This window comes from Geotrypetes seraphini, chromosome 2 (genome assembly GCF_902459505.1).
Source record: "Geotrypetes seraphini chromosome 2, aGeoSer1.1, whole genome shotgun sequence".
Classification (NCBI taxonomy): Eukaryota; Metazoa; Chordata; class Amphibia; order Gymnophiona; family Dermophiidae; genus Geotrypetes; species Geotrypetes seraphini.
In genome coordinates this window covers 428531742-428557184 of record NC_047085.1, presented here as the reverse complement: position 1 = coordinate 428557184, position 25443 = coordinate 428531742, and the positions used below count along the sequence as shown (strand labels likewise).

The 25443-nt window shown below is 47.9% G+C and overlaps 1 protein-coding gene across 5 annotated transcripts in view; it reads right to left on the bottom strand.

Annotated features, from left to right (window-relative positions):
• Positions 1-25443, bottom strand: part of DBF4 (DBF4 zinc finger) — a 151034-nt gene that overhangs the window by 27992 nt on the left and 97599 nt on the right. For all 5 annotated transcript variants that reach the window (XM_033931229.1, XM_033931226.1, XM_033931230.1 and 2 more), the window contains exon 10: positions 17297-17422. In XM_033931229.1, the coding sequence (XP_033787120.1) occupies positions 17297-17422 (126 nt within the window). The remainder of the gene's footprint in view (positions 1-17296; positions 17423-25443) is intronic.

Sequence of the window (25443 nt, the reverse complement as noted above, 5' to 3'; positions counted from 1 at the left end):
AAACACCTCTCAGCACTTTTTCCAAGAGGGCACTTCCACTTGCTTCCATATTCTTAACAATGGTCATCTTTGTTGCCAATACTAGACTCAGAACCATCTTCAGCTTCCCCTTCTCAGTCCTAGAGGTTATCCCAAAAGTCACAGTAGGGGGCAAATTCTATAAATGGCATCTTGATTGTAGGCAGAAGTAGGCTTCCTACACAGTAGGTGCGTCATGGGTGCAGGAAGATGCGGCGGGACACTTAAGCTCACCCAAGGCTCGCCAGGAAGTGGCCTTGGGCAAGCTTAAGCGGCCCTCGGGATCTCCCTAGGGCTGCAAGATGTCTGAAATGTAGGTCAGTAAAATGCTGGCCTACATTTCAAATAGACGCGGCCGCTGATTGTGGGAATCTCCCTGCCACAATCCCTTGGTAAGAAGGATGTCTCCTTTGATACAAGAACAATGTAACTTCAGATAAACCTTGCATGCTGAATTATTCTGTTTCCTAGCATGCTCCCAGGGAGCATTGGAGAGCGGCCTAGTGGTTAGAGATACAGCCTCAGCACCTCAGATTGTAGGTTCAAACCCCAGGCTGTTCCCTATGACCCTGGGAAAGTCACTTAATCCTCTACTGTCCCAGGTACATTAGATAGATTGTGAGCCCACTGGGACAGATAGGGAAAAGCTTGACATATCTGTACGTAAACCGCTTTGAGTGTGGTTGTAAAACTACAAAAAGGTGGTATCCAAGTCCCAATCCCTTTCCCTTTCTTAAAAGGGCTGGCTTGAGAAATACAAAAAAAAAATAAAAAAATCACTCTCCACTCAAACTCTTCCGCTCCCTGTGTAGGCCTCTCAGACCAACAGTGTCTTAAGTTCACCCTGATGGTCTAAAACAACTCAGGTAGGAGGGATCCCCAGTCGTTCCAACCCATGACAGTGCAAGGTTCATAGCACTATCACTAGGAGTCATGGCTGCACCATGGAATAACTGGAGATAGCTTCTGTCAATGTATTCTAAATCAGTGTTTCTCAACATGCGGTACACGTACCCTTGGGAGTATGCCCTGTTACTTCGTTGGAGCCGGACTGGCTCCCTCCTCCCCCAGAAGCACTCTGTGCAGGGACGCAGGCAGCGGACTCACACGCTCTGTAGCTGACCCGGAATCTTCTCTCAGATGTCAAAGGGAAAGCAAGTGAGCCAGTCAAGTGCAGTGTGTGAATTGCTGCACGTGCTGTCCCTGCATGGAGTTGCTGCTGGAGGGAGGAAGCAGCGAGTCCAGCTCCAATAAATTAACAGGGTCGGCCTTAAGGGGAGGGGCATGTACACAGGCGGGCAGAGATATCCAGCAGCGGCTTCAGCGGGGGGGAGACAGGGCTCCCCAGCGGCGCCTGCAGCCTCTGTGGACAGGTTGGCTTTGGGGGAGGGTGCGGGCAGGCAGGAATCCCGGTGTGCAACTTAATTTTGGGACAAAGCTAAAAGGCATGGGACACAGAAGGGAGGGAATACTAAACCAATTACCAAAGGCAGAATTACTAAACCAATACTTCTGTTCAGTGTTCACCCGCGAAGAGCCGGGAGCTGGTCCACAGCTGCAGACGGGAGATAACCGGAAAGACCCGTTTCAGGATTTCGAATTTACGCCCAGTAGTGTCTACGGCGAACTTTCAAGACTCAAAGTAAACAAAGCCATGGGACCGGATAACCTACACCCCAGAGTGCTCAGGGAGTTAAGGGAAGTCCTGGCAGAACCATTATCTGTTCTTTTCAATCTTTCCCTAAGTACAGGAAGGGTCCCCTTGGACTGGAAAACCGCCAACGTAATCCCACTCCACAAAAAGGGCTGCAGGACAGAGACAGCAAACTACAGACCAGTGAGTCTCACGTCTATAGTGTGTAAACTCATGGAAACACTGATTAAACAGAATCTTGACACAATCCTAGATGAAGAAAAACTGCGTGATCCACACCAACACGGGTTCACCCGGGGTAGATCCTGCCAATCTAATCTGATTAGCTTTTTTGACTGGGTTACCAGACAACTGGACGCCGGAGAGTCACTGGACGTGGTATATTTGGACTTCAGTAAAGCATTTGATAGCGTCCCTCATCGAAGATTACTGAACAAGCTGAAATCGATGGGATTAGGAGACATTCTAACTACATGGGTTGGGGATTGGCTGAGCGGTAGACTTCAGAGGGTGGTGGTAAACGGTACCCCATCCAAAGCATCGGACGTGATCAGTGGAGTGCCGCAGGGATCGGTCCTGGGTCCGATCCTATTCAATTTATTCATAAGAGATATGACGAAAGGACTTAGAGGAAGGGTATCACTGTTCGCCGACGATGCCAAACTTTGTAACATAGTAGGCAGATGCTTATTACCTGATAATATGACACACGACCTACTACTGCTGGAAAAATGGTCAAAAACTTGGCAGCTAAGCTTCAATGCTAAAAAATGCAAGATAATGCACTTGGGCAGGAGAAACCCCTGTAGAACTTATGTACTAAATGGTGAGACCTTGGTTAGAACTACGGCGGAACGCGATCTAGGAGTGATCATTAGCGAGGATATGAAGGTTGCCAATCAAGTGGAGAAGGCTTCCTCCAGGGCAAGACAAATGATGGGGTGTATCCGTAGAGGTTTCGTCAGCAGGAGACCTGAGGTTATGATGCCGTTGTACAGAGCCATGGTAAGGCCTCATTTAGAGTACTGTGTGCAGTTTTGGAGCCCACACTACCGAAAGGACGTGCTGAGGATCGAGTCGGTTCAGCGAACGGCCACCAGGATGGTCATGGGGCTCAAGGATCTCACGTATGAAGAAAGACTAAAGAAGTTGCGGCTGTACTCACTTGAGGAAAGAAGAGAACGGGGAGATATGATTGAAACGTATAAGTACATCACGGGACGCATCGAGTCAGAAGATGATATCTTCTGGCTCACGGGACACTCAACCACCAGAGGGCATCCGCTGAAAATCAGGGGAGGGAAGTTTCATGGCGATCCCAGGAAGTACTTCTTCACCGAGAGAGTGGTGGACCATTGGAACAGACTCCCACCCCAGGTGATAAAGGCCAGTAGCGTAACAGATTTTAAGAAAAAATGGGATACTCACGTGGGATCTTTAAGGGAGTAAACTCAGGGGGGGGATACTTGGAATGGGCAGACTTGGTGGGCAATAGCCCTTTTCTGCCGCTTTTTCTATGTTTCTATGTTTCTATGAATAGAAAGGAAAATTGGGCAAAGAGAGAGAAGTGAATTAGAAATGCATGGGGAACAGAAGGATGAGTAAGAAAAAGAGAGAGAAAGAACAAGAGAGAGGTTGGGGAAGGGAATGAGGTCCAGAGAGGAAGCATGAAGGAAGCAGAAAGAAATAAATATTGGATGCAGTCAGAAGGAAATGCAACCAGAGAATCATGAAGTCATCAGACAACAAAGGTAGGGAAAATTATTTTATTTTCAATTTAGTGATCAAAATGTGTCGGCTTGGTGAATTTATATCTGCTGACTATATTTTGCTCTATATTAGTCTATTTTTCTATAGTTGTTACCGATTGCATATTTTAAAGTCGTCTGCCTTGACCTCTTTGAACCTCCCCTCCCCCCGAATATAAATGATAATTAACATTTTCTGTGCGTACAGTGTGCTTTGTGGGTTTTTAATTTTGTGGTTACCATTATATATTGATAAGATTGTGTGTGTATATGAAAAATGGATGGAAGAAATTGTATTACAATTAGTACTATTTTTTTTCCCAATTCTTTATTCATTTTTTCATCTTACATCAAGTACACAATATTACATCATTTGAACTTATATACATCACTTGAATTTCTTTCTATTATCATCTTAAATATATAAATTTACTCCTTCCACCACCCACCCTTCCCATAAAGCACATTACTTACCGTAACAGGTGTTATCCAGGGACAGCAGGCAGCTATTCTCACATATGGGTGACATCATTGACGGAGCCTGGATGCGGACGCCTCACAAGCAGACTTGCTTGAAGAAACTCGAAGTTTTGAGTCGCCAGTACCGCGCATGCGCCAGTGCCTTCTCGCCCAGCACAGGGCGCGTCTCCTCAGTTCAGATAGCTAGCAGAGAAGCTAACCAGGGGAGGTGGGTGGGTTGTGAGAATAGCTGCAAGCTGTCCCTGGATAACACCTGTTACGGTAAATAACTGTGCTTTATCCCAGGACAAGCAGGCAGGTATTCTCACATATGGGTGACCTCCAAGCTAACCAGAATGGGATGGTGGGAGTGTTGGCAATTTAGGAGAATAAATTTTGTAATACTGTTTGGCCAAACTGTCCATGCCGTCTGAAGAAAGTATCCAAACAATAATGAGAAGTGAAGGTATGAACCGAGGACCAAGTAGCAGCCTTACAAACTTCCTCAATAGGTGTAGATCTGAAGAAAGCTACTGAAGCTGCCATTGTTCTTACTTTATGGGCTGTGACTTTACTGTGAAGGGGTAATCCAGCCTGGGCATAGCAGAAAGAGATACAAGCCGCCATCCAGTTGGAGATGGTACGCTTAGAAATAGGATGGCCCAACTTATTTGGATCGAAGGAAACAAAAAGTTGAGGAGCAGTTCTGTGTGGTTTGGTGCGTTCCAAGTAGAAGGCCAAAGCATGTTTACAGTCCAGAGTATGAAGAGCTGATTCTCCAGGATGAGAATGAGGCTTTGGAAAAAACACTGGAAGTATGATGGATTGTTTGAGATGAAATTCTGAGACCACTTTAGGTAGGAATTTCGGATGAGTACGGAGAACCACTTTGTCATGATGGAACACCGTGAATGGTGGGTCAGTAACTAAAGCTTGCAGCTCACTGACTCGTCGAGCCGAAGTGAGGGCAATGAGAAACACCACTTTCCAAGTGAGATACTTCAGATGAGCCTTATCAATTGGTTCAAATGGAGGCTTCATAAATTGAGTAAGGACAACATTGAGGTCCCAAACCACAGGAGGAGGTTTGACATTGAAAAGTCCTTTCATGAATCTGGAAACCACTGGATGAGCAGAGAGGGGTTTCCCTTCAATAGGCTTTTGGAAAGCCGCAATTGCACTGAGATGGACTCGTATAGATGTAGACACGAGGCCAGAATTGGATAAGTGCAAAATATAGTCCAAAACAGAAGCTCCTTATGATGAGAAAAACACCATGTAGAAAATCTAGTCCATTTTTGGTGATAGCATTGTCTAGTTATAAGCTTTCTAGAAGCTTCTAAAACATCTCTTACAGATTGAGAAAACTGAAGAGGGGTTATGTTGAGAGGTACCAGGCTGTCAGGTATAGAGACTGCAGGTTGGGATGAAGCAGAGATCCTTGACTCTGTGTAAGCAGAGAAGGAAAAAACTGGTAGAAGGTATGGCTCCCTGCTGCTGAGTTGAAGTAGAAGGGAGTACCAGCGTTGTCTCGGACACCTAGGAGCGATCAGAATCATGGTGGCATGATTGTTCTTCAATTTGACCAGAGTCTTGAGAATGAGAGGGAATGGAGGAAATGCGTAGAGGAAAAGATTTGTCCATTCCAGAAAAAAAGCATCTGCCTCGAGGCGGTGAGGAGAGTATATCCTGGAGCAGAACTGAGGCAGTATGTAGTTGTGGGGAACTGCAAAGAGGTCTATCTGTGGCATTCCCTAATGTGACGAAGAGGCGAGGAATGGAGAGTCTATTCGTGAGGTTGCAGTAGACGACTCAAGTTGTCCGCCAAGCAATTCTTTGCCCCTTGAATGTAGACAGCTTTGAGGAAGGTGTTGTGGCGGATTGCTCAGTCCCAAACCTCCAGAGCTTCTTGACAAAGGGAGACAGACCCTGTCCTTCCCTCCTTGTTTGTTGACATCGTACATGGCGACTTGGTTGTCCATCCGAACGAGGACTACTATGTTGTGAAGCAGATGTTGAAAAGCATGGAGAGCTTTGAGGATCGCTCTGAGTTCCAACTGATTAATATGACACTGACGATCCGTACTGGTCCAGAGGCCTTGAATACGGAGACCATTGAGATGAGCGCCCCAAGCGTAGGTCGAAGAGTCTGTTGTGAGGACCTTCTGTTGAGGGGGCGTTTGAAAAAGCAAGCCTCTGGAAAGATTGGAAGAGAGCATCCTCCAACTGAGAGACTTCTTCAAGGAAGGAGTGACTGAAATATGTCAAGAAGGAGGGTTGCAAACTTGCGTCCATTGAGATGCCAGGGTCCACTGAGGAATTCTGAGGTGAAGTCTGGCAAAAGGAGTCACGTGTACTGTGGAGGCCAAGTGACCCAGAAGCACCAGCATGTGTCTCGCTGAGATGGAAGAGCGAGAAGACACTGTAGGACAGAGTTGAAGAAGAGCTTTCAGACGTTGTTGTGGAAGGAATGCTCTGAGTTGGACAGTGTCCAGAACAGCTCCAATGAATTGTAGATTCTGTGAGGGCTGAAGTTGAGATTTGGGAAAGTTGATTTCGAATCCTAAAATTTGTAGGAACCAGGTAGTCCATTGAGTTGCTAGAATAAACCCTTGAGATGTGGAATCTTTGATGAGCCAGTCGTCGAGGTAGGGAAATAACTGAAGACCATGATTCCTTAGAGCTGCTGCTACCACTACCAAGCACTTAGTGAACACTCTGGGAGACGAGGCCAGGCCGAAGGGTAGAACTCTGTATTGATAATGCAGATTCCCCATCCGAAATCTGAGGTATTGACTTGAGGCCGGATGAATGGGGATATGAGTGTAGGCCTCCTTGAGATCCAGAGAGCATAACCAGTCGTTCTGCTCGAGAATGGGATAAAGAGATGCCAGGGACAACATTCAAAACTTTTCTTTGACTAGAAATTTGTTGAGAGTCCTGAGATCCAGAATGGGCCGCAGATCGCCCGTCTTCTTCGGAACAAGGAAGTAACGGGAGTAAAACCCCCTGTTCTGCTGTTCCAAAGGAACTGGTTTGATGGTATGGAGAGAAAGCAGAGCTTGAGCTTCCTGAAGAAGAAGGGCGGTCTGGGATGGATTGGAAGGATACTCTCTTGGAGGAAGCTCTGGTGGAACCTGAGTGAAATGGAGAGAGTATCCTTCTCTGATGATAGTAAGCACCCAGAGGTCGGATGTAATTATCGTCCATCGGTTGTAAAAATGGAGACGACCTCCTATAGGGTGAAAAGGAGACAGACAGAACGGTGGAGATTATGCTCTGTTGTAAACAGTCAAAAAGGCTTTGAAACCTTAGGTGCAGCAGAAGGTTGGGGTTTCTGTTGCTTCTGAGGTTGCTGTTTTTTCAGAGGAGGGCGAGTATAAGGAGTCGGCTTCGGAGCAAAACGCCTTTGATAGGTAAGAGCAGGGTGTGCAGGCTTGGTAGGAGCTGGCTTTGGCTTAGGCTTAGGTCTCACTACAGAAGCAAATGATTTCTCATGATCAGATAATTTCTTGGTGGTTGCCTCGATGGATTCATCAAAGATGTCGTTACTCTCACAAGAAATGTTAGCCAAACGGTTCTGAAGGTTAGAGTCCATGTCAATGGTACGAAGCCAGGCAAGACGACGCATAGCTACAGAGCAAGCAGCCGCTCGGGCAGATAACTCGAAGGCATCATAAGATGATTGGAGGGGATGCAGACGTAATTGAGAGAAAGAAGCAATGATTTCCTGAAACTCAAAATACATGTGGTTATCCAAATAAGCCAAAAACTTTGGTAGAAGAGAAAGAAGAAATTCAAAGTAAGTGATGAAATAAAAATTATAATTGAGGACTTTAAACATCATAGCATTCTGGTAGATGCGACATCCGAATTTGTCCATAATTTTCCCTCCCTTCCAGGAGAACTGTGGCATAAACCTTGGAAGGATAGGACCTCTTTAAGGAGGATTCAACAAGCAGGGATTGATGAGATAACTGTGAGTCCTTTGCGATGTACAGTTTCATACCTAGAGTCCAATTTTCCTGAAACAGCTGGAATGGAAAAAGGTGTTTCCATGCATCGACCAAAAGTCTGATTCAAAAGCTTATGAAGTGGAAGCTTAAGACACTCTGCCGGAGGTTGAGGAAGATGCATGACTTCTAGATATTCCTTAGAATACTTGGAGCCAATATCCAATTGAATATCCAAGTCTACAGCCATCTGTCGCAGTAAAGATGAGAAAGATAGCTGATCTGGCAATGCTTTGCCTCGAGAAGGACTTAAGGACGTCGAGGCAGCCTGTGTCGAAGAAGAAGCTTCAGCAGTGAAAAAGGCATCAAAGGAACCTGGTGACTTGGATGAGGCAATCGAGACCGGAACATCCTTGAGGTCCGGCATCAGAGATCTCGAATGAGGAGTCAGTGGTCTGGTCGAGGTTGGAGTAGATTGAGGCTTTGAGGAAGATGGTCTGTCATGAGAAGAAGAACGATGCCTGGAAGGATGCCTCGATGAAGGCCTCGAATGTCGGTGAGAACTGTGTCTGGAACCAGATCTCGAGGATCGAGATTTCGCCTCGGGAGACGTAGGCAGCCGATGCATGAATAGGACTAGAGGCTGTAGATCGAAGCTCCAGAGGCTTGGGGAAGGAACCTCGATGCACTCTCAAAGACTCTGCTCCTTGTTTAGAGTGTGAGGATTCTCGTCGAGGCACTCGCAAAGAATCTGCTCCTTGCTTTTCGTGCTTGGATGCCAGACCAGACACTCGCAGAGACTCTGCTCCCTGCAAAAAGTGTGTAAGTTCAGACTGCAGCTAACGAAGCTATCAATAGAAGCTTCGTTAGCCGCAAACCTGAAGTCATAATGCCACTTTACAGAACCATGGTGAGACCTCATCTGGAATACTGTGTGCAATTCTGGAGGCCACATTACCGTAAAGATGTGCTTCGAGCTGAGTCGGTCCAGCGGATAGCCACTAGGATGGTCTCCGGACTCAAGGGTCTCTCATACGAAGAAAGACTGGGCAAATTGCAGCTCTATACTCTAGAACAGGGGTGTCAAAGTCCCTCCTCGAGGGCCGGAATCCAGTCGGGTTTTCTGGATTTCCCCAATGAATATGCATTGAAAGCAGTGCATGCACATAGATCTCATGCAGATTCATTGGGGAAATCCTGAAAACCCGACTGGATTCCGGCCCTCGAGGACCGACTTCGACACCTGTGCTCTAGAAGAGCGCAGGGAAAGGGGTGACATGATAGAGACATTTAAGTACGTCACAGGTCGTGTCTAGGTGGAAAATGACATATTCTTTCTCAAGGGACCCTCGGTCACAAGGGGGCACCCGCTCAAACTCAGAGGAGGGAAATTTAGTGGTGACACCAGGAAGTATTTCTTCACAGAAAGGGTGGTGGATTACTGGAACAAACTTCCGGTGCAGGTGATCAGGGCCACCAGCGTGCTCGACTTTAAGAATAAATGGGACATCCAGTGGGATCCCTGCAAGGGTCGAGTTAAGGATCTGGGTCATTAGCACTCAGACTTAATGGGGTGGGTCAGTAGAGTGGGCAGACTTGGTGGGCTGTAGCCCTTTTCTGCTTTCATCTTTCTATGTTTCTAAGGAAGCGGCTCAATCTCGCGGGAGTCTGCTGAATGCCCGGGCTGGATAAGAGGAAGCAGTTTGGGTCCCATGTTAGTAAGGAACTGAATAAACTGCTTCTCTAACATGGTCTGGAAAGAAGCCGGCAAGGATGGATCCACATCTGAAACCGGAACACCTGCTTTGGCTGGAGGTTCCTTCGAGGTAGTGCGAGTGTGTTTCAACTTAGGAGTCTTGAACACTTTAATCACCACCGGCGGAACTGACTGCTGAGCTATCTGACCTGAGGAAACAGGGGAAGATACAGCAGATGACGTCGAAGCAAGAGCCGCTGCAAACGATGAAGGTCTGATGAGGCTCGAGGTGGAAGCAGTAGGCGCAGAAGGAGCCTCGGTGGAAGTCAAGGCCGAAGACGCCTTCGAAGTCGAGGGATCAGTAGGAGACTATCTTGAAAAGCTTGTCCACCAGAATGCAACGACGCTTAAAAGCACGAGGCTGAAGTGTTTGGCAAGGCAGGCATGACCTAGGATGATGTTTCGGCCCAAGGCACTTGAGGCAGCGTCCGTGAGGGTCCGTAAGAGAGATCGCGCGCTGACACTTGCTACACCTCTTGAAGCCCGTAGTAGGCCGGGACATAAATGGAAAAATAGCCGCCACAAAGTCGTAGCCCCTGGGCTGCGGCTGAGCGGCCTGTCCCGGAAACTGAATGGAAGAAGAAAAAGCACAGTTACTTACCGTAACAGGTGTTATCCAGGTACAGCAGGCATATATTCTCACATGTGGGTGACGTCATCTACAGAGCCCCGATGCGGAAGCATTTTCAAGCAAACTTGATTGAAGATTTAAGTTTGCTCTGCTGCTCCACGCATGCGTGCCTTCCTGCTCCACTAGGGGGCGCATCCCCTCGTGGTCTCCAGTTCACTTAACTAGCAAAGAAGCCAACCTCGGGGAGGTGGGCGGGTTGTGAGAATATATGCCTGCTGTCCCTGGATAACACCTGTTACGGTAAGTAACTGTGCTTTATCCCAGGACAAGCAGGCATGATATTCTCACATGTGGGTGACCTCCAAGCTAACTGAAAAGGGATGGAGGGAAGTTGGCAATTTAAGCAAATAGATTTCGCAAAACCGATTGGCCGAACCGGCCATCGCTCCTGGACAGCGAGTCCAGACAGTAGTGGGAGGTGAAAGTATGAACCGAAGACCACGTGGCAGCCTTGCATATTTCCTCGATAGGTGTGGACCTGAGGAACGCTACGGAGGCTGCCATTGCTCGGACCTTGTGTCCCGTTACTCGACCATGCAGTGCGAGACCAGCCTGAGCGTAGCAGAAGGAGATGCAATCGGCCAACCAGTTGGACAAGGTGCGCTTGGAGACTGGGTGACCTAACCGGTTTGGGTCGAAGGACAAAAACAATTGTGGGACTTTCCAGTGTGACTGAGTGCGTTGGAGGTAGAAGGCCAACGCTCTCTTACAGTCAAGAGTGTGGAGCGCCACCTCTCCGGGATGAGAGTGGGGCTTGGGAAAAAACACAGGCAAGACAATGGACTGATTGAGGTGAAAATCAGATACTACTTTAGGCAAGAACTTTGGATGAGTGCGGAGTACCACCTTGTCGTGATGGAATACCGTGAAGGGTGGGTCCGCTACCAGAGCCTGTAACTCACTAACCCGCTGAGCGGAAGTGAGCGCAAGCAGGAAAATTACCTTCCAAGTGAGGAATTTTGGATGGCATTTGTCTAGGGGCTCAAATGGAGGTTTCATTAGTTGAGCCAGAACCACGTTGAGGTCCCAAACCACCGGAGGAGGTTTGAGAGGAGGGTGGACATTCAGGAGACCCTTCATGAAGCGAGAGACTAAGGGATGGAGCGAGAGGGCTTTCCCTTCCAGGGGCTGGTGAAAGGCCGCAATCGCACTGAGGTGTACTCGAATGGAGTTGGTCTTTAGGCCGGAGTGAGATAATTGAAGTAAATAGTCAAGGACCAGAGGGACGGGGACCGACACCGGGTCCTAGCTGTGGGAGGAGCACCAGGTTGAGAATCTGGTCCACTTTTGGGAGTAGCAGGTTCTCGTCGAGGTTTTTCTAGAGGCTTCCAGTATCTCCTTGACTGATTGAGACACGGGGAGAGAAGTCAGGGGGAAAGAAACCAAGCATTCAGATGAAGAGATTGAAGATTGGGATGTAACAGCGAACCCTGACCCCGTGATAGTAGAGAGGCAAACCGAGGCAGAGGCAGTGGATCTCTGACACTGAGTTGAAGTAGAAGGGAAAACCAAGGCTGGCGTGGCAAGCGAGGAGCAATCAGGATCAGGGTGGCTTGTACTGTTTTCAGGTGGACAAGTGTCCGCAGGATCAGAGGAAACGGTGGAAACGCGTACAGGAACCTTCCCTCCCAGTCGAGGAGGAAGGCGTCGGCCTCGAGCCGGTCCGGGGAGTACATCCGGGTGCAGAAGAGAGGCAGTTTGTGATTGTGGGGGGATGCGAACAGATCTATTTGAGGTGTCCCCCACTGTTCGAACACCTGTCGTAAGGTCTGAGAGTGCAGTGACGACTCGTGTGGCTGGAGGAGGCGGCTGAGTCTGTCCGCCAGACAGTTTTGTTCTCCTTGTATGTACACCGCTCGAAGGAAGGTGTTGTTGGAGATTGCCCATTTCAAGAGGCGCAGGGCTTCCCGGCAGAGGGGCCAAGACCCTGTTCCCCCTTGTTTGTTTACGTAGTACATTGCTACCTGGTTGTCGGTTCGGATGAGAACCACCCGGTCGTGGAGCAGATGTTGAAAAGCTACAGCTACGAGATAGATGGCCCGAAGCTCTAGCACGTTGATGTGGCAGCGACGGTCCTCTGCTGACCACATCCCTTGAGTGCGTAGGCCATCCAAATGGGCTCCCCAAGCGTACTCTGATGAGTCCGTGGTGAGGACCTTGTTGTGTGGGGGGGCGAGGAAGAGCAAACCTTTGGAAAGATTTGAAGAATCGGCCCACCAGCGGAGCGATCGTTGCAAGGAAGGAGTCACTGTCACGGGGCGATCGATCCCCGATCTTGATGCCATTGAAAGGCTAGGTTCCATTGAGGGATTCTCAGGTGGAGACGGGCGAATGGTGTGACGTGGACGGTGGAGGCCATGTGGCCTAGTAGAGTCATCATCTGTCGAGCTGATACCGAGGGTAGCAGTGAGATCTTTCGACTCAGATTTACTAACGCCTCTAGACGTGGAGGGGGGAGGAAGGAACGAAGGCGAACCGTGTCCAGCGTGGCCCCGATGAACTGCAGGGATTGCGAGGGGCTCAGTTGGGATTTTGGGAAGTTTACCTCGAACCCCAGACTCTGTAGGTAGATAATAGTCTGTTGGGTCGCTGAGATAACCCCTTCCCTGGACGGGGCTTTGATCAGCCAGTCGTCCAGGTAGGGGAATAACTGAAGGCCCTGGGAGCGTAAGGCAGCTGCGACCACCACGAGGCACTTGGTGAAGACCCGGGGTGACGATGCTAGGCCGAAGGGGAGGACTCGGTATTGTAGGTGCAGGTCCCCTACTTGGAAACGCAAGAACTTGCGGTGAGCGGGGTGCTCTGGAACATGTGTGTACGCCTCCTTCAGATCGAGGGAGCAGAGCCAATCGCCTTTCTCGATCAGGGGGTAGAGGGTCGGTAGGGAAAGCATCCGAAATTTTTCCCGTACCAGAAATTTGTTGAGTCGTCTCAAGTCTAGTATTGGGCGTAGGTCTCCCGTTTTCTTCGGTACCAGGAAGTAACGGGAGTAGAAGCCCTTCCCCTGTTGGTCGGGGGGAACCTCCTCCACCGCTCGCAGGCGAAGCAGATCTCGAGCTTCTGAGAGGAGTAGTGGTAGCAGCGTTCGGTTGGGAGGGTACTTCCCTGGGGGGCTCTCTGGGGGAATGGCTCGAAAGTTGAGAGAGTATCCTGATGAGATCACGCCAAGGACCCATGCGTCTGACGTGAGTTGTTCCCAGTGAGGGTAAAAAGCTCTGAGGCGGCCCCCAATAGGTAGGGAGCCTGGAACTCTGGCAGAGGGGGTCAGTCCCCTTCCGCGTATCCTGTCAAAAGGACGGGGATGGTTTGGTAGTTGCAGACGGTTGGGATTTGGGTGGGGCCCGGTGGTGGGTTTGCGGACGCCTGGGCGGAGGCCGGGAGAAGGCAGGAGTGGATTTTTGCGGGTAGCGGCGCGGAGGGGCTCTGAATGGCCTGGACGCGGGCGATTTTGGCTTTTGCCGGACAAGGGAGGCAAATGAGCGTTCGTGTTCAGAGAGGCGTTTTGTAGCCGCCTCGATAGTGTCGTCAAACAGCTCTTTTCCCACGCAGGGGAGATTAGCCAACTGGTCCTGTAAGTTGGGGTCCATGTCGACCAGGCGCAGCCAAGCTAGTCGGCGCATGGCGATAGCAAAGGCTGCCTCTCTGGAGGAGAGTTCGAAGCCATCGTAGGCCGCGTGGAATAGATGGAGGCGTAGGTTGGAGAGGGACTCTACAAGCAGGCTAAACGCTCCTTGGCGGGAGGCTGGTAAGTCAGTCTCAAAGGCTCTCAGTAGTCCGATGAGGTGTTTGAGGTAGGATGTGAAGGTGAAAGTGTAGCTTTGCACCCTAGAGGCCATCATCGCATTTTGATATAGTCTCCTGACGAACTTGTCCAGGGTTCGGCCTTCCCGACCTGGGGGGACCATGGCTGAGACCCGGGAGGGGTGAGCCTTTTTCAGGGACGATTCTACCAACAGCGACTGGTGGGAGAGCTGTGGTTGTTCAAACCCCGGGTAGGGTACCGTACGGTACTTGGCCTCCATTTTGGAGGGGACGGCTGTGACCATATAGGGGGGTCTCCAGGATCCTGAAGAAAGCCTGTTGGAGTACCGGATTAGGCGGTAAGCGAAGGGACTCTCTGGGCAGTGATGGCATGTCCAGCTCCTCTAGGTACTCCTTTGAGTATCTGGAGTCGGACTGGAGATCTAAGTCCAAAGCGTGGCCCATGTCCTGGACAAAGCGAGTGAAGGATGGGTGGGATGTTCCCGAGGCCCCGTGTGGGGTCGGTGAACGAGACATCCGCCGGGTGGAGAAGGACGGGGAGGCTTCCCTCAAGTATCAAGGTTCCCGCTCCGATCCACGTTCCGAGACCGGGGAAGCACTGTGAAAGTGTTCCGGGGTCGGGGATCTCCGACGTCTCGAGGAGCCCCTCGGAGACGATGCCGGGGTTCGGGGTACCGATCGATGTCGAATCGGTGACCTCAACCCGGACTCCCTCGGTGAAAGCCTGACACCTCGGATCGGAGCCCCGGTCCGAGGGGGAGTTCGGAGGATGCGCGGGTTGGAGAGTGATAACTCCGCCACCCTGAGCGGTCCCGTACGAGGTGTAGGGGAACGGCCTCGTAGAGTGGGGGAACTCCGGGCCTTCTTGGAGGTACGGCGGTTCGAGGTTTCTGTCGGTTTAGCACGACGTTTTGCCCTGTGGCGGTCTGTGGAGGGAGAGCGCCTCGGGTGCCTCGGCAAGGAGTCAGAGGATGAGATGCGGCGGAGCTTGCGCACTTTTCCCCGAGGTGGCTCGACGTGAGGCTCAGGCTGGTCTGGCACATGCGGAGTCGAGGTCGGTTGTAGATGGGCCATTGCAGCGGACAGCTCCGACGAGATCATTGCTCGGAGTAGGTCCTGGAAGACAGGCACGGACAGCATCGAAGGCATGTCCATTGCCTCGGTGCACTCCACCGGGGGCGACCTCGTATCAGAGTATTCCCGTGTGGTGGAGGCACAGCCCGAAGGGTTGGAGGGCTTCGCCGGGGCTGTAAGCATGGGGCTTCCGCCATGCGTCGCCAGTGTCCCCGAGGTTGGTTTCTTTGCTGGTAAGGAACCTGAAGAGGGAAAAGGGGATTTACCCGGAGCCGAGGTTTTCTGTTGTCCCGAGGACTTCGGGGTCGAGTCTCGAGGCGATGCCGAGGTATTCGGGGCCGAGGTCAAGGCCGGGGCCAACCTCAAGGCCGAGGTAGAGGGTTGGTCTGGGGCAAAAAGATCCGCCATGCGGGCTTTCCTTCGACGGAGGGCCCGGTTCTGGAAAGTAGCGCACTGGGGGCAGGAGTCGGTTGGATGAGCGGCCCCCAGGCAAAGGATGCACCGGCGATGCGGTCTGTGATGGAAAGAAGCCGCTCGCACCGGGTGCACTTTTTAAAGCCGGTCAAAGGCCGGGACATAGAATCGAAAGTGGCCGCGGCTCGAGTAGCCACGCGGCCACGGGGACCCAGAAGCCTCCGGGTCGGTGAAAAACGAAGTAGGAATCAAGTTAAAAAAAGAAAAATTTGCGCAGTGACTTAATCGAGAAAAAAAAAGAAAAAATCGCGGTGCTAGAAGGCAGTTGGGGCAGAGCCTGAAAAAACACGACTTCTAGGCTCAGCGGAAAATTTTGAACTGGAGACCACGAGGGGATGCGCCCCCTAGTGGAGCAGGAAGGCACGCATGCGTGGAGCAGCAGAGCAAACTTAAATCTTCAATCAAGTTTGCTTGAAAATGCTTCCGCATCGGGGCTCCGTAGATGACGTCACCCACATGTGAGAATATCATGCCTGCTTGTCCTGGGATAAAATAACTGAAATAAATAAAACAAAACAGCGATTCGTGAAGAAAAAAACACAAACCGTGGTTGTAGAAAAGGCTCAAAGTGAACGAAGTTAAACGCAGAGAGTCAAAGACGGACTTCTCGGCTCCGTGGAAAACTGAGAACTGATGAGACGCGCCCTGTGCTGGGCGGGATGGCACTCGCGCATGCGCAATGCAGGTGACTCGAAACTTCGAGTTTCTTCAAGCAAGTCTGCTTGTGAGGCGTCCGCATTCGGGCTCCATTGATGCAGTCACCCAATACCTGCATGCTTGTCCTGGGATAAATATTGTAATCAAAAATCTCATATAAACATTACATTCATTCATGGAGGAAGTTAGGGGGGGTGGGTCATTAGTATGGGCAGACTAGATGGGCCGTGGCCCTTTTCTGCCGTCATTTTCTATGTTTCTATGTTTCAATTAGTACTGTCATGGGGGTGGGTTAGGGGCTCAGCTTGGGCCCCTATCTAGGACAGAGCTTGGGTAGGGGTATTTGGTTGGTATTTGTTAGGCTTAGGGGGTACTTGGCTTGAAGAAGTTGAGAACACTGTTCTAAATGACTTATGGTAGGCCTAGAGTGTATGCGGGGGGACCTATAGGGGGGTGGAAAGTTTTCAAGGGAAGCCACTTCTATATTGCCTATGCAGGCCCCTTCAAGACAATGCTTGGGAGCAGGCCGCATGTTAGCATCCCAATTTTGTCGGGCAGGAAGAACCCACCAAGCTTTGAGTTTATGTTGTTATTTCTATTAACAAAAACAAAAAAAATGGATCTCACAGTCAAAAAACAAATATGAAAAATATAATTGTGAAAGAAGGTGCTCAGTAATATAAACCAACCAACAGGTAATGGTTAAATCTGCAACATCATTTTGGTTTTGTATTTGGTTTAGTAGTTTTTAAATAATTTCTGCTGATTTTTCTTTAGGTTATTTTTATTATTAAGACTAAAACAGCTAGCAGAGTTTACCACAAGCTCTACCTTAAATTAATATATGCATGCCTTTTCATGCTTTGTATCTCATTACTAGGTAGCTCAAGAAACCTGAATCTATATGTGCTCTGACAATATAAAGCACACTATTGCCATTTAATGTGAATTTAAAGGCAAATATATGTTATTACTTTAATGCACATACCCTTCCATTAGACTCCTGGATGCAATATTTTTTAATAAACGTTTCTACATGTAGAAAATAGTATTAATATTTTTAAAAAGAGGAATCAAAATGTCTTATCGAACCAATGCCCTTCCACACACCTTGGTTTTGATTGTCTTGGGCCACCACTGATCTTCTTAATCATATCAAATGGACTGCATGGTTTTGAAACAGGATAGTTCAGAACTGGAAAGCTATATAACTGTAGATAAAATGGTCTGTAATGTCTGCATTAAAATCAATCAGAAAGAAATATGAAAATTAAAACAGTACAACATTAAACAGTTATTTAGACAAGATGCCTACAAGACTGCATTTTCATACATTAACCCCCTCTTCTACGAAACCACGCATTTTTTAGCGATGAGAGCCGCTCTGAATGGCCTGCACTGCTCCCGACGCTCATAGGAACTCAATGAGCATTGGGAACAGCGCGGGCCATACAGCGCGGCTCTCTGCGCTAAAAACCGCTAGCGCGGTTTCGTAGAAGAGAGGATTGGTATAATTAACCAAATTTGAAAAATTAGCAATCTAATCATCTATCCAGCAAGAGCTTAGGTTCTTACCTTGTAAATATCTTTTCCAGTGGATGTGTGTCATTCTGGACAACCAGTTATCTCTCCATGGCTGCGAGCCTCTGCAGAAGGAATCCACTCTGGATTTTTACTTTATTTCTCCTACTTCACTAAGAGCTCTACTGCCACCTGCAGTTAGTCCCCAAGCAAGCAAGAGCCTCTCCGAAATAAGGTGAAGGGGGAAAAGGGGAAAATTCCTCAACAAACAAATCTGTTCTGCTCAAAGTAACATCAAACAGGAATATGCTAACAGAAGCATTCAATGAGCTATCCCTGATCTTCATGACCCAAAGGGCCGACTGACCAAGCTACAGGCTTGGAGAAGACATTCTTAATGAGACAGTAGGCAAGCACAGGAAAGAAAGGACAGGGTGGAGGGCTGTACCAAATCTTTTCTGGTATTATCAGGTGGCTCAACTTCGATTTATTTTGGATTGGTCTTTGGAGGGGAATAATTTGGGGGTGCAGATGGAACAATTTTGGATTGGGCAGCAGCCTTTGCGGGACTGGATGTGGGGGTCCTTGTCTACAGGGGCTCGGTTGCGGGGGGGGGGGGGGGGGGGGAATCCCTTTCTTAAACATCTTATTGTATTGTGGGGTAAAATGAGAAGGCAGTGGGGATGGGGGCAGACACATCAACTTTAACTACTATCTGGAGAGAACCCACCTTTGTAGTGGGTAGTACTTCAGGGGTCTTTGCTAGGTGGGAAAGGTTGGGTATCCGGGTATTTCAGGATGTTCTTCAGGGTCATGAGATTATCCCTTTGTTACCTTGCAGCAGAGATATTCGTTGCCACCTGGGGATTTTTTCCCAATATGTACAACTTTGCCATTATATACGTGCACATGGGTGGTTGGTAGAATCCCAGGGGGGTTGGGAGCATGTGGAGAATTTTTGGTTGTTGTTAGGCAGGGTACCCCGTGCCATCTCAGTTTTTTATTCTTTTCTTCGGGGTTGGACTAAAACAACCTATTTATTTTGAGGAAAGTGGGAGGCAGATCTCGGGTCTCCCCTGACCGAGGGACAATGGGGCATCATTTGTTCTGAAATCCAAAAAGCATCTGTGTGTATGTTTCAGGAAAATGCATAGAAGATTGTATTTCGCTGGTATTATACCACTGACCGCCTCCATGTTATGTTTCCTACTGTACCTAATGTTTGCTGGATATGAGGGGTGGGGGGTACTTTTTTCCATGTATGGTGGACTTGTGTTAGGGTTAGATCATTCTGGGCTATGATTACTAGCTATCTGACTGACTGGTTGGGGGAGATAGTACAACTCACACCTCAGACTTGTTTATTGGGACTTACTAATTTGAGAACTGTATGGTGGCACAAAAAATTATTGCGACTAGGGTTGTCTGTAGCCAAATGTTTGCTAGCTTCTTATTGGAAAAGGGGCAAGGTACCATCTGAAGGGGAATGGAGGGACTTCATATGGAATGTGAAACAGCATGGTTATTTTGATATACATCAACGGGATTGGGCTTTGCTTTTTGACAAACTTCAGAGTTGATGGTTGGTGGATTTTTGGGTGGGTTTGGGGATGGCAGGGGTTGTGGATAGTATATTTAGGGGTGGGGAACTTGGTGGGGTCTTAAGATGTTCATAGGGAGGTTGGAGGAGTTCTGTGGGGTACTGTGTGCAATGTTGTTTTCTTTACTTGCGCAGTTATGAGTAGTGCTGACCCATGTTGGGTATATGCGCTGGGCCTTGTATAGCAGAGTGAATTGTGTGGGTTATCTTGTTTATTGTATGCTGGTTCTGCATATACTGCTTTGATGTTGGTTTTATTTTAATAAAAATTGATACAAAAAAAAAAAAGGACAGGGTGGGGGGTTCAGAATGACACACCTATCTACTAGAAAAGATATTAGCAAGTTAAGATCCTAGTCACTTTTTCCAGTACAATAAGTGTGTCATTCTGGACAAGCAGGACATACAAAAGCAGACCCAGAAACTAGAGCAGGATGACTGTGCCGGCACGCAGCACCGAGGACCCAAAGGCAGAATCCTCCCTTGCCGCCACATCCACTCTGTAAAACTTAGCAAAGGTATGTAGAGTGGACCAAGTCGCCACCCTACAAATCTCCACTGGAGAAACTCCCTAGCATCTCCCCAAGACGAAGCTACACTTTTGGTCAAATGCACCTTCACAGAAACAGGGGACTGTTTCCCACAAACAATGGGCTAGATTCACTAAGCCCACCAATCATGTTTGCGATCATGTACCAACCCGATTTTCCTCCAACCCGATTCACTAACCTCTGTGCCGATCATCCTCCGATCTAATCTGCGCATGCAAATGAAGGGGAATGGCATGCAGGTTGGAAGGACGCAATTCACAAAACAATTTCAGGAACACCGACTGGGCTGACCAATCAAAAAACAAACGATTGCTGAGGACCAGTCCCTTGTGCAAAAATTCTGCTCCCTTCCCCTATTCTGCTTCTCCTGCTCTCTGCCTCAACTGTGGTTTTAACCTGCGGTGTAGCCCCCGCTTTCAACCCGTGGGTTAAAACCAAGGGCTCGTGAAAGTTGTGGGGTTTTTTTTTTTAGAGCTGGAAAGTTTCCAGCTGTTCCTTCACAATGAGCATGCGCAGACCATCAACAGGCAAAGAAGATAAGGATCACTCTCCAGCGATCCATGCAGTCGGTAGGGGGTGTGCCTCCAATCGCCCTCATTTGCATCGCCTCCATTTGTGAATCAGTCAGCCTGTCTTGGATCGGTCATGGATGTTTCTATGGATTGGACAGGATCAGGCAGGTTAGTGAATCTAGGCCAATGTATGCTGACGAAATGGCCCTTTGGAGTTATCTGAAAATCATGGTCTTGGAAGCTGGCGCACCTTGCTTAGCTGATTAGTTAGCACAAAAAGATGGTCATAGAGCCTAAACTCATTGGTGACTTCCAGATACTGAAGTAATCTAATCTAATTTAATCTAATCCTTAGGTTTGTATACCGCATCATCTCCATATACTCTTTTCACATCCAACTTCTTTCAAATTCGGTCCTGTTTCTTGTAACCTGTGGACTGGAATGCTGGCAATTGAACTTCCTGATTGACACAAAATGCCGAAACCACCTTTGGCAGGAAGGAAGGAACTGTGCATAAAGAGATTCCAGTGTTACAGATTGTAAGGAAAGATGCCCTACAAGAAAGTCTGGAGCGCCAAGAAAAATTGCAGGCAGACCTTAGGAAATTGGAAGACTGGGCGTCCAAGTGTCAGATGAAATTTAAAGTGGAGAAATGCAAAGTGATGCACATTGAGAAGAATAATCCAAACCACAATTATTGGATGCTGGGGTCCACCTTTGGGGTTAGCGAGCAAGAAAAGGATCTGGGTGTCATCATAGACAATGCAATGAAACCTTCCACCCAATGTGTGGCAGCGGCCAAAAAAGCAAACAGGGTGCTATGAATTATTAAAAAAGGGATGGTTAACAAGACTAAGAATGTTATAATGGACCACCTGGCCTTCCAGAGTCTTCTGCAGTTTCATCAAAGCCATCTGAAAAGCTCAGAGTTCCAGTCAGTTGATGGACCACTTCCTCTGTGTGGGCGACTAATACCCTTGAATCAGTTGATGATTGCAATAAGCTCCCCAGCTGACGAGATTGGTATCAGTCATTATGACCACCCAAGATGCTATTCGAAGGGACATGCCCTTTATAATTGACTGAGGGAGGAGACACCAATCCTCCAGTATCCAAGGTAAAAACTTTTGTAACGAGGGTCTATGGAGACCAGCGCATAAGTAATGCTTATTGGAGAGGACACATGTAGGTCGTCGCCCAAGGAACCACACCTATCACAGCCACCATTGAATCTAGAACTTGAAGATAGTCCTATTCCAACAGAGCTGGCTTGGTCAGGAGGCACATAATGGTGCTGTGCCACCTAAAATCAGAGGAATTTCCTGGTGGTCAGCTTCTGAAATCTAGACAGCATAGCCAGTTGTTGCAATCCAAGAGGGGATATAAAGTTGCCAGGGTCTACATCTGAAACATTTCCTTTACTAGAAATCTAGTGAGGCCCCTGAGGTCTAAGATTGGACACAGACCTCCTGTCTTCTTCGGGATGAGAAAATACCGGGAGTAAAACCCCCAAGTTTCTCTGTGCAGTTAGAACCCTCCTCTATAGCACTGAGAAGGAGGAATTCCATCTTCTGAAGAAGGGCATCTGCTGAGGGTTGAAAGAAGACTCTCTTGGCAAATGATCTGGAGGCATATTGATGAAGTGAAGAGAGTATCCCTCTCGAATGACTTTAGCACCCAGAAGTCTGTGGTTATCAGTTCTCAATGAGGATAATATAGCTGGAGCCAACCTCTGATTGGTTGAGGAAGAGGCTGAGGAATAGGAACAGCGGCTATGCTCTCTAGAAGCCCAACAAAAAGACATAGCAGGCTTTTGAGGAGCTGCTGATGATTTGAGGGCACTGTTTTTGCTTTTTCTGCTATGGTCTAGGAAGAGGAGCTGGTTTTGAAGAAAAATGCCTTTGATATGAAGAAGGCTTAAAAGATTTAGAAGTTGAAGGTTTAGACTTGGATTTAACCAAAGTATCCCAATGTTTCGTATGATCAGTAAGCTTTTGTGTGGCATTTTCAATAGTCAAACCAAACAGCTTATTTCCCATATCTGAGACTCGTAGCCACGTAAGACATCTCATTGCTACTGACATAGCTGATGCTCTGGAAGATAATCCAAATGCATCATAAGCAGATCTTGCCATATATCTTCTAGCTAGGGCAAGGGTGCGAGAGATATGATGAAATTCCTGCAAATGTTGTGGAGGAATGTATCTATCAAAAGAAGGCAATTTCTTAACAAGGTGCTTTATATAGCAGGAAATAAAGAAATGATAATTTAGAACTCTATTCACTAGCATGGAATTTTGGTACAGGCAACGTCCAAATTTGTCTATAGTGCGTCCTTCACGCCCTGGTAGCACTGAGGCATAGATTTTCAATGGGAGCAGATTTTTTCAAAGTCGACTCTACCACTAGGGACTGATGCTGAAGCTGTGGTTTGTCAAAACCCAGAGATGAAATTATTTTATATAGAGTCCAATTTTCTGGGAGCCACTGTAATGGTTAGGGGCGTTTCCCAGTTTTTGTGAAGAGTCTCTGAGTATACCATGCAAAGGTAGTCTGAAAAGTTTGTTAGGAGGCTCATCATAATCTAAGGCCTCCAAGTATTCAGCACTGTAGGCAGAATCAGCTTCTAGCTTGATTGGTAGCTCTTTGCCCAACTGTCAAATAAATTTGGTAAAAGAAAGTCTCTCAGTAGGAGATTTAGCCCTTGGGGGAGACTTTTCCCGAGGTAGTATCATAAGCCTTCGTTGTAGACCCAGGTAAGTCTTCAGCTGAATCAGACTAAGTCAGAGTCAAAAAAGGGTTTTGGTGAAGGAGTGCATTGAGAAGATAAATGGTGCCGTTGAGTCCAGTGTCAATCCGATGACGAGGATAATGCATGAGGTGACACACTTTTATGCTTTGAAGACTGTGAGGGAGAATGATGTTTTCTTTTCGAAGCTCTTGAAGAGTAATGATGCTCACTGGACTTGGAGCATCGAGATGAGGAGGAAGAGTGATGATGCCTTGATGAACTGGAGCGGGTCCTCGATGGAGAGCTGGACGTGAAATGAGATGACCTACGCTTGGGCATGGAACATTGATGGCGCTCTAAAGAGCCAGTGCCGGTACCGCGAGACCTAGTGGCTTTATGCTCAGGCTGGGTCGGTACCGAAGTCTACAAAATCCTGAGTGCAGTAGAATGGGTACAAGTGGATCGATTTTTCACTCTGTCAAAAATTACAAAGACTAGGAGACACTCTATGAAGTTACAGGGAAATACTTTTAAAACCAATAGGAGGAAGCTTTTTTTCACTCACAGAATAGTTAAGCTCTGGAACATGTTGCCAGAGGATGTGGTAAAAGCGAATAGCGTAGCTGGTTTTAAGAAAGGTTTGGACAAGTTCCTGGAGGAAAAGTCCATAGTCTGTTATTGAGAAAGACACGGGGGAAGCCACTGCTTGCCTGTATCGATAGCATGGAAAGCACAGTTACTTACCGTAACAGGTGTTATCCAGGGACAGCAGGCAGATATTCTCACATGTGGGTGACGTCATCCACGGAGCCCCGATGCGGACAGCTTTTCAAGCAAACTTGATTGAAGATTTCAAGTTTGCTAGTGCTGCACCACGCATGTGAGTGCCTTCCTGATCCACTAGAGGGCGCATCCCCTCCTCATGGTCTTCAGTTTAGATAGCTAGCAAAGAAGCCAACCTTGGGGAGGCGGGCGGGTTGTGAGAATATCTGCCTGCTGTCCCTGGATAACACCTGTTACGGTAAGTAACTGTGCTTTATCCCAGGACAAGCAGGCAGCATATTCTCACATGTGGGTGACGTCATCCACGGAGCCCCGATGCGGACAGCTTTTCAAGCAAACTTGATTGAAGATTTCAAGTGGAAATTTTTTTTCACTCACAGAATAGTTAAGCTCTGGAACATGTTGCCAGAGGATGTGGTAAAAGCGAATAGCGTAGCTGGTTTTAAGAAAGGTTTGGACAAGTTCCTGGAGGAAAAGTCCATAGTCTGTTATTGAGAAAGACACGGGGGAAGCCACTGCTTGCCCTGTATCGATAGCATGGAATATTGCTATACCTTGGGTTTTGGCCAGATACTAGTGACCTGGATTGGCCACCTTGAGAACGGGCTACTGGGCTTGATGGACCATTGGTCTGACCCAGTAAGGCTATTCTTATGTTCATCAAAAGCATTATGTTCTGCTAGCCAATGTTTTATTAGAAGTGCCTTAATTTAATCATATTCACTTAGAGAATTCTCGATCATACATTATTTGCTTTTCTGAATACCTACAGAAAAAATATGAGATAGAGCTGCATACAATGAAGGTTGTATGGGTCTCCCAAGTACTGGATTGAGAATCTCTGATATAGAGTGAATTTGTTCAGTGTTTCTCAATGTCCATCAGTTGCCATAACGTACAACCAAGCCTAGTCTAGAGACATGATAGAGAAGAAAAAAATGCTGGGTCTAAAACAAAAAAAAATCCACTTTTGGCCAATGTAGGGATGGTATTGGGGCTAGGTGCTAAAAAATAAAGAGAGAGTAGAATTGTGGCAGCTAGTGGATCCCATCCCACAAGCTGCCAAAGAAAGGGAGAAAACCCTTGCTGGTACCAAAGCGGCTGGTTTAGTTCATTTCACTCATTAACAAAGAAAGGACGGAGGCTCACAGTCACCACTGTACATAGGTGGAATAAAGGAGAAAAACCAAGATCTTAAGGGTAGGGATGGAGAAAAAAGTCCAGCACATGTAATCCTCCCTTGAGAAAAATAAGCATAGAAACAGCACTATGCAGCAAGGCAGAGGACGTACAAGGAAGGAATTGGGGTGAAGACAGGGAAGAGCTCATGAGCTTCAGAGATACTGGAACTGGATTTAAGGTCAAATGAGGTTGTCTTCAGCAAAGGAGCTTAGGGAGGGAACAGACAGTAGCCCTAAATTGGTTTCAGATAGTCAGCATTGGCATGTACAACAGGAAAGGAAAAAGGGCAGAGTCCTCTTCTTCTTCTAGTAGCTTTTCCCAGTTTACTTCTGGTTTAATGGGCTAATGCTTGAATTCTCCCACTATCAGAAAGCAG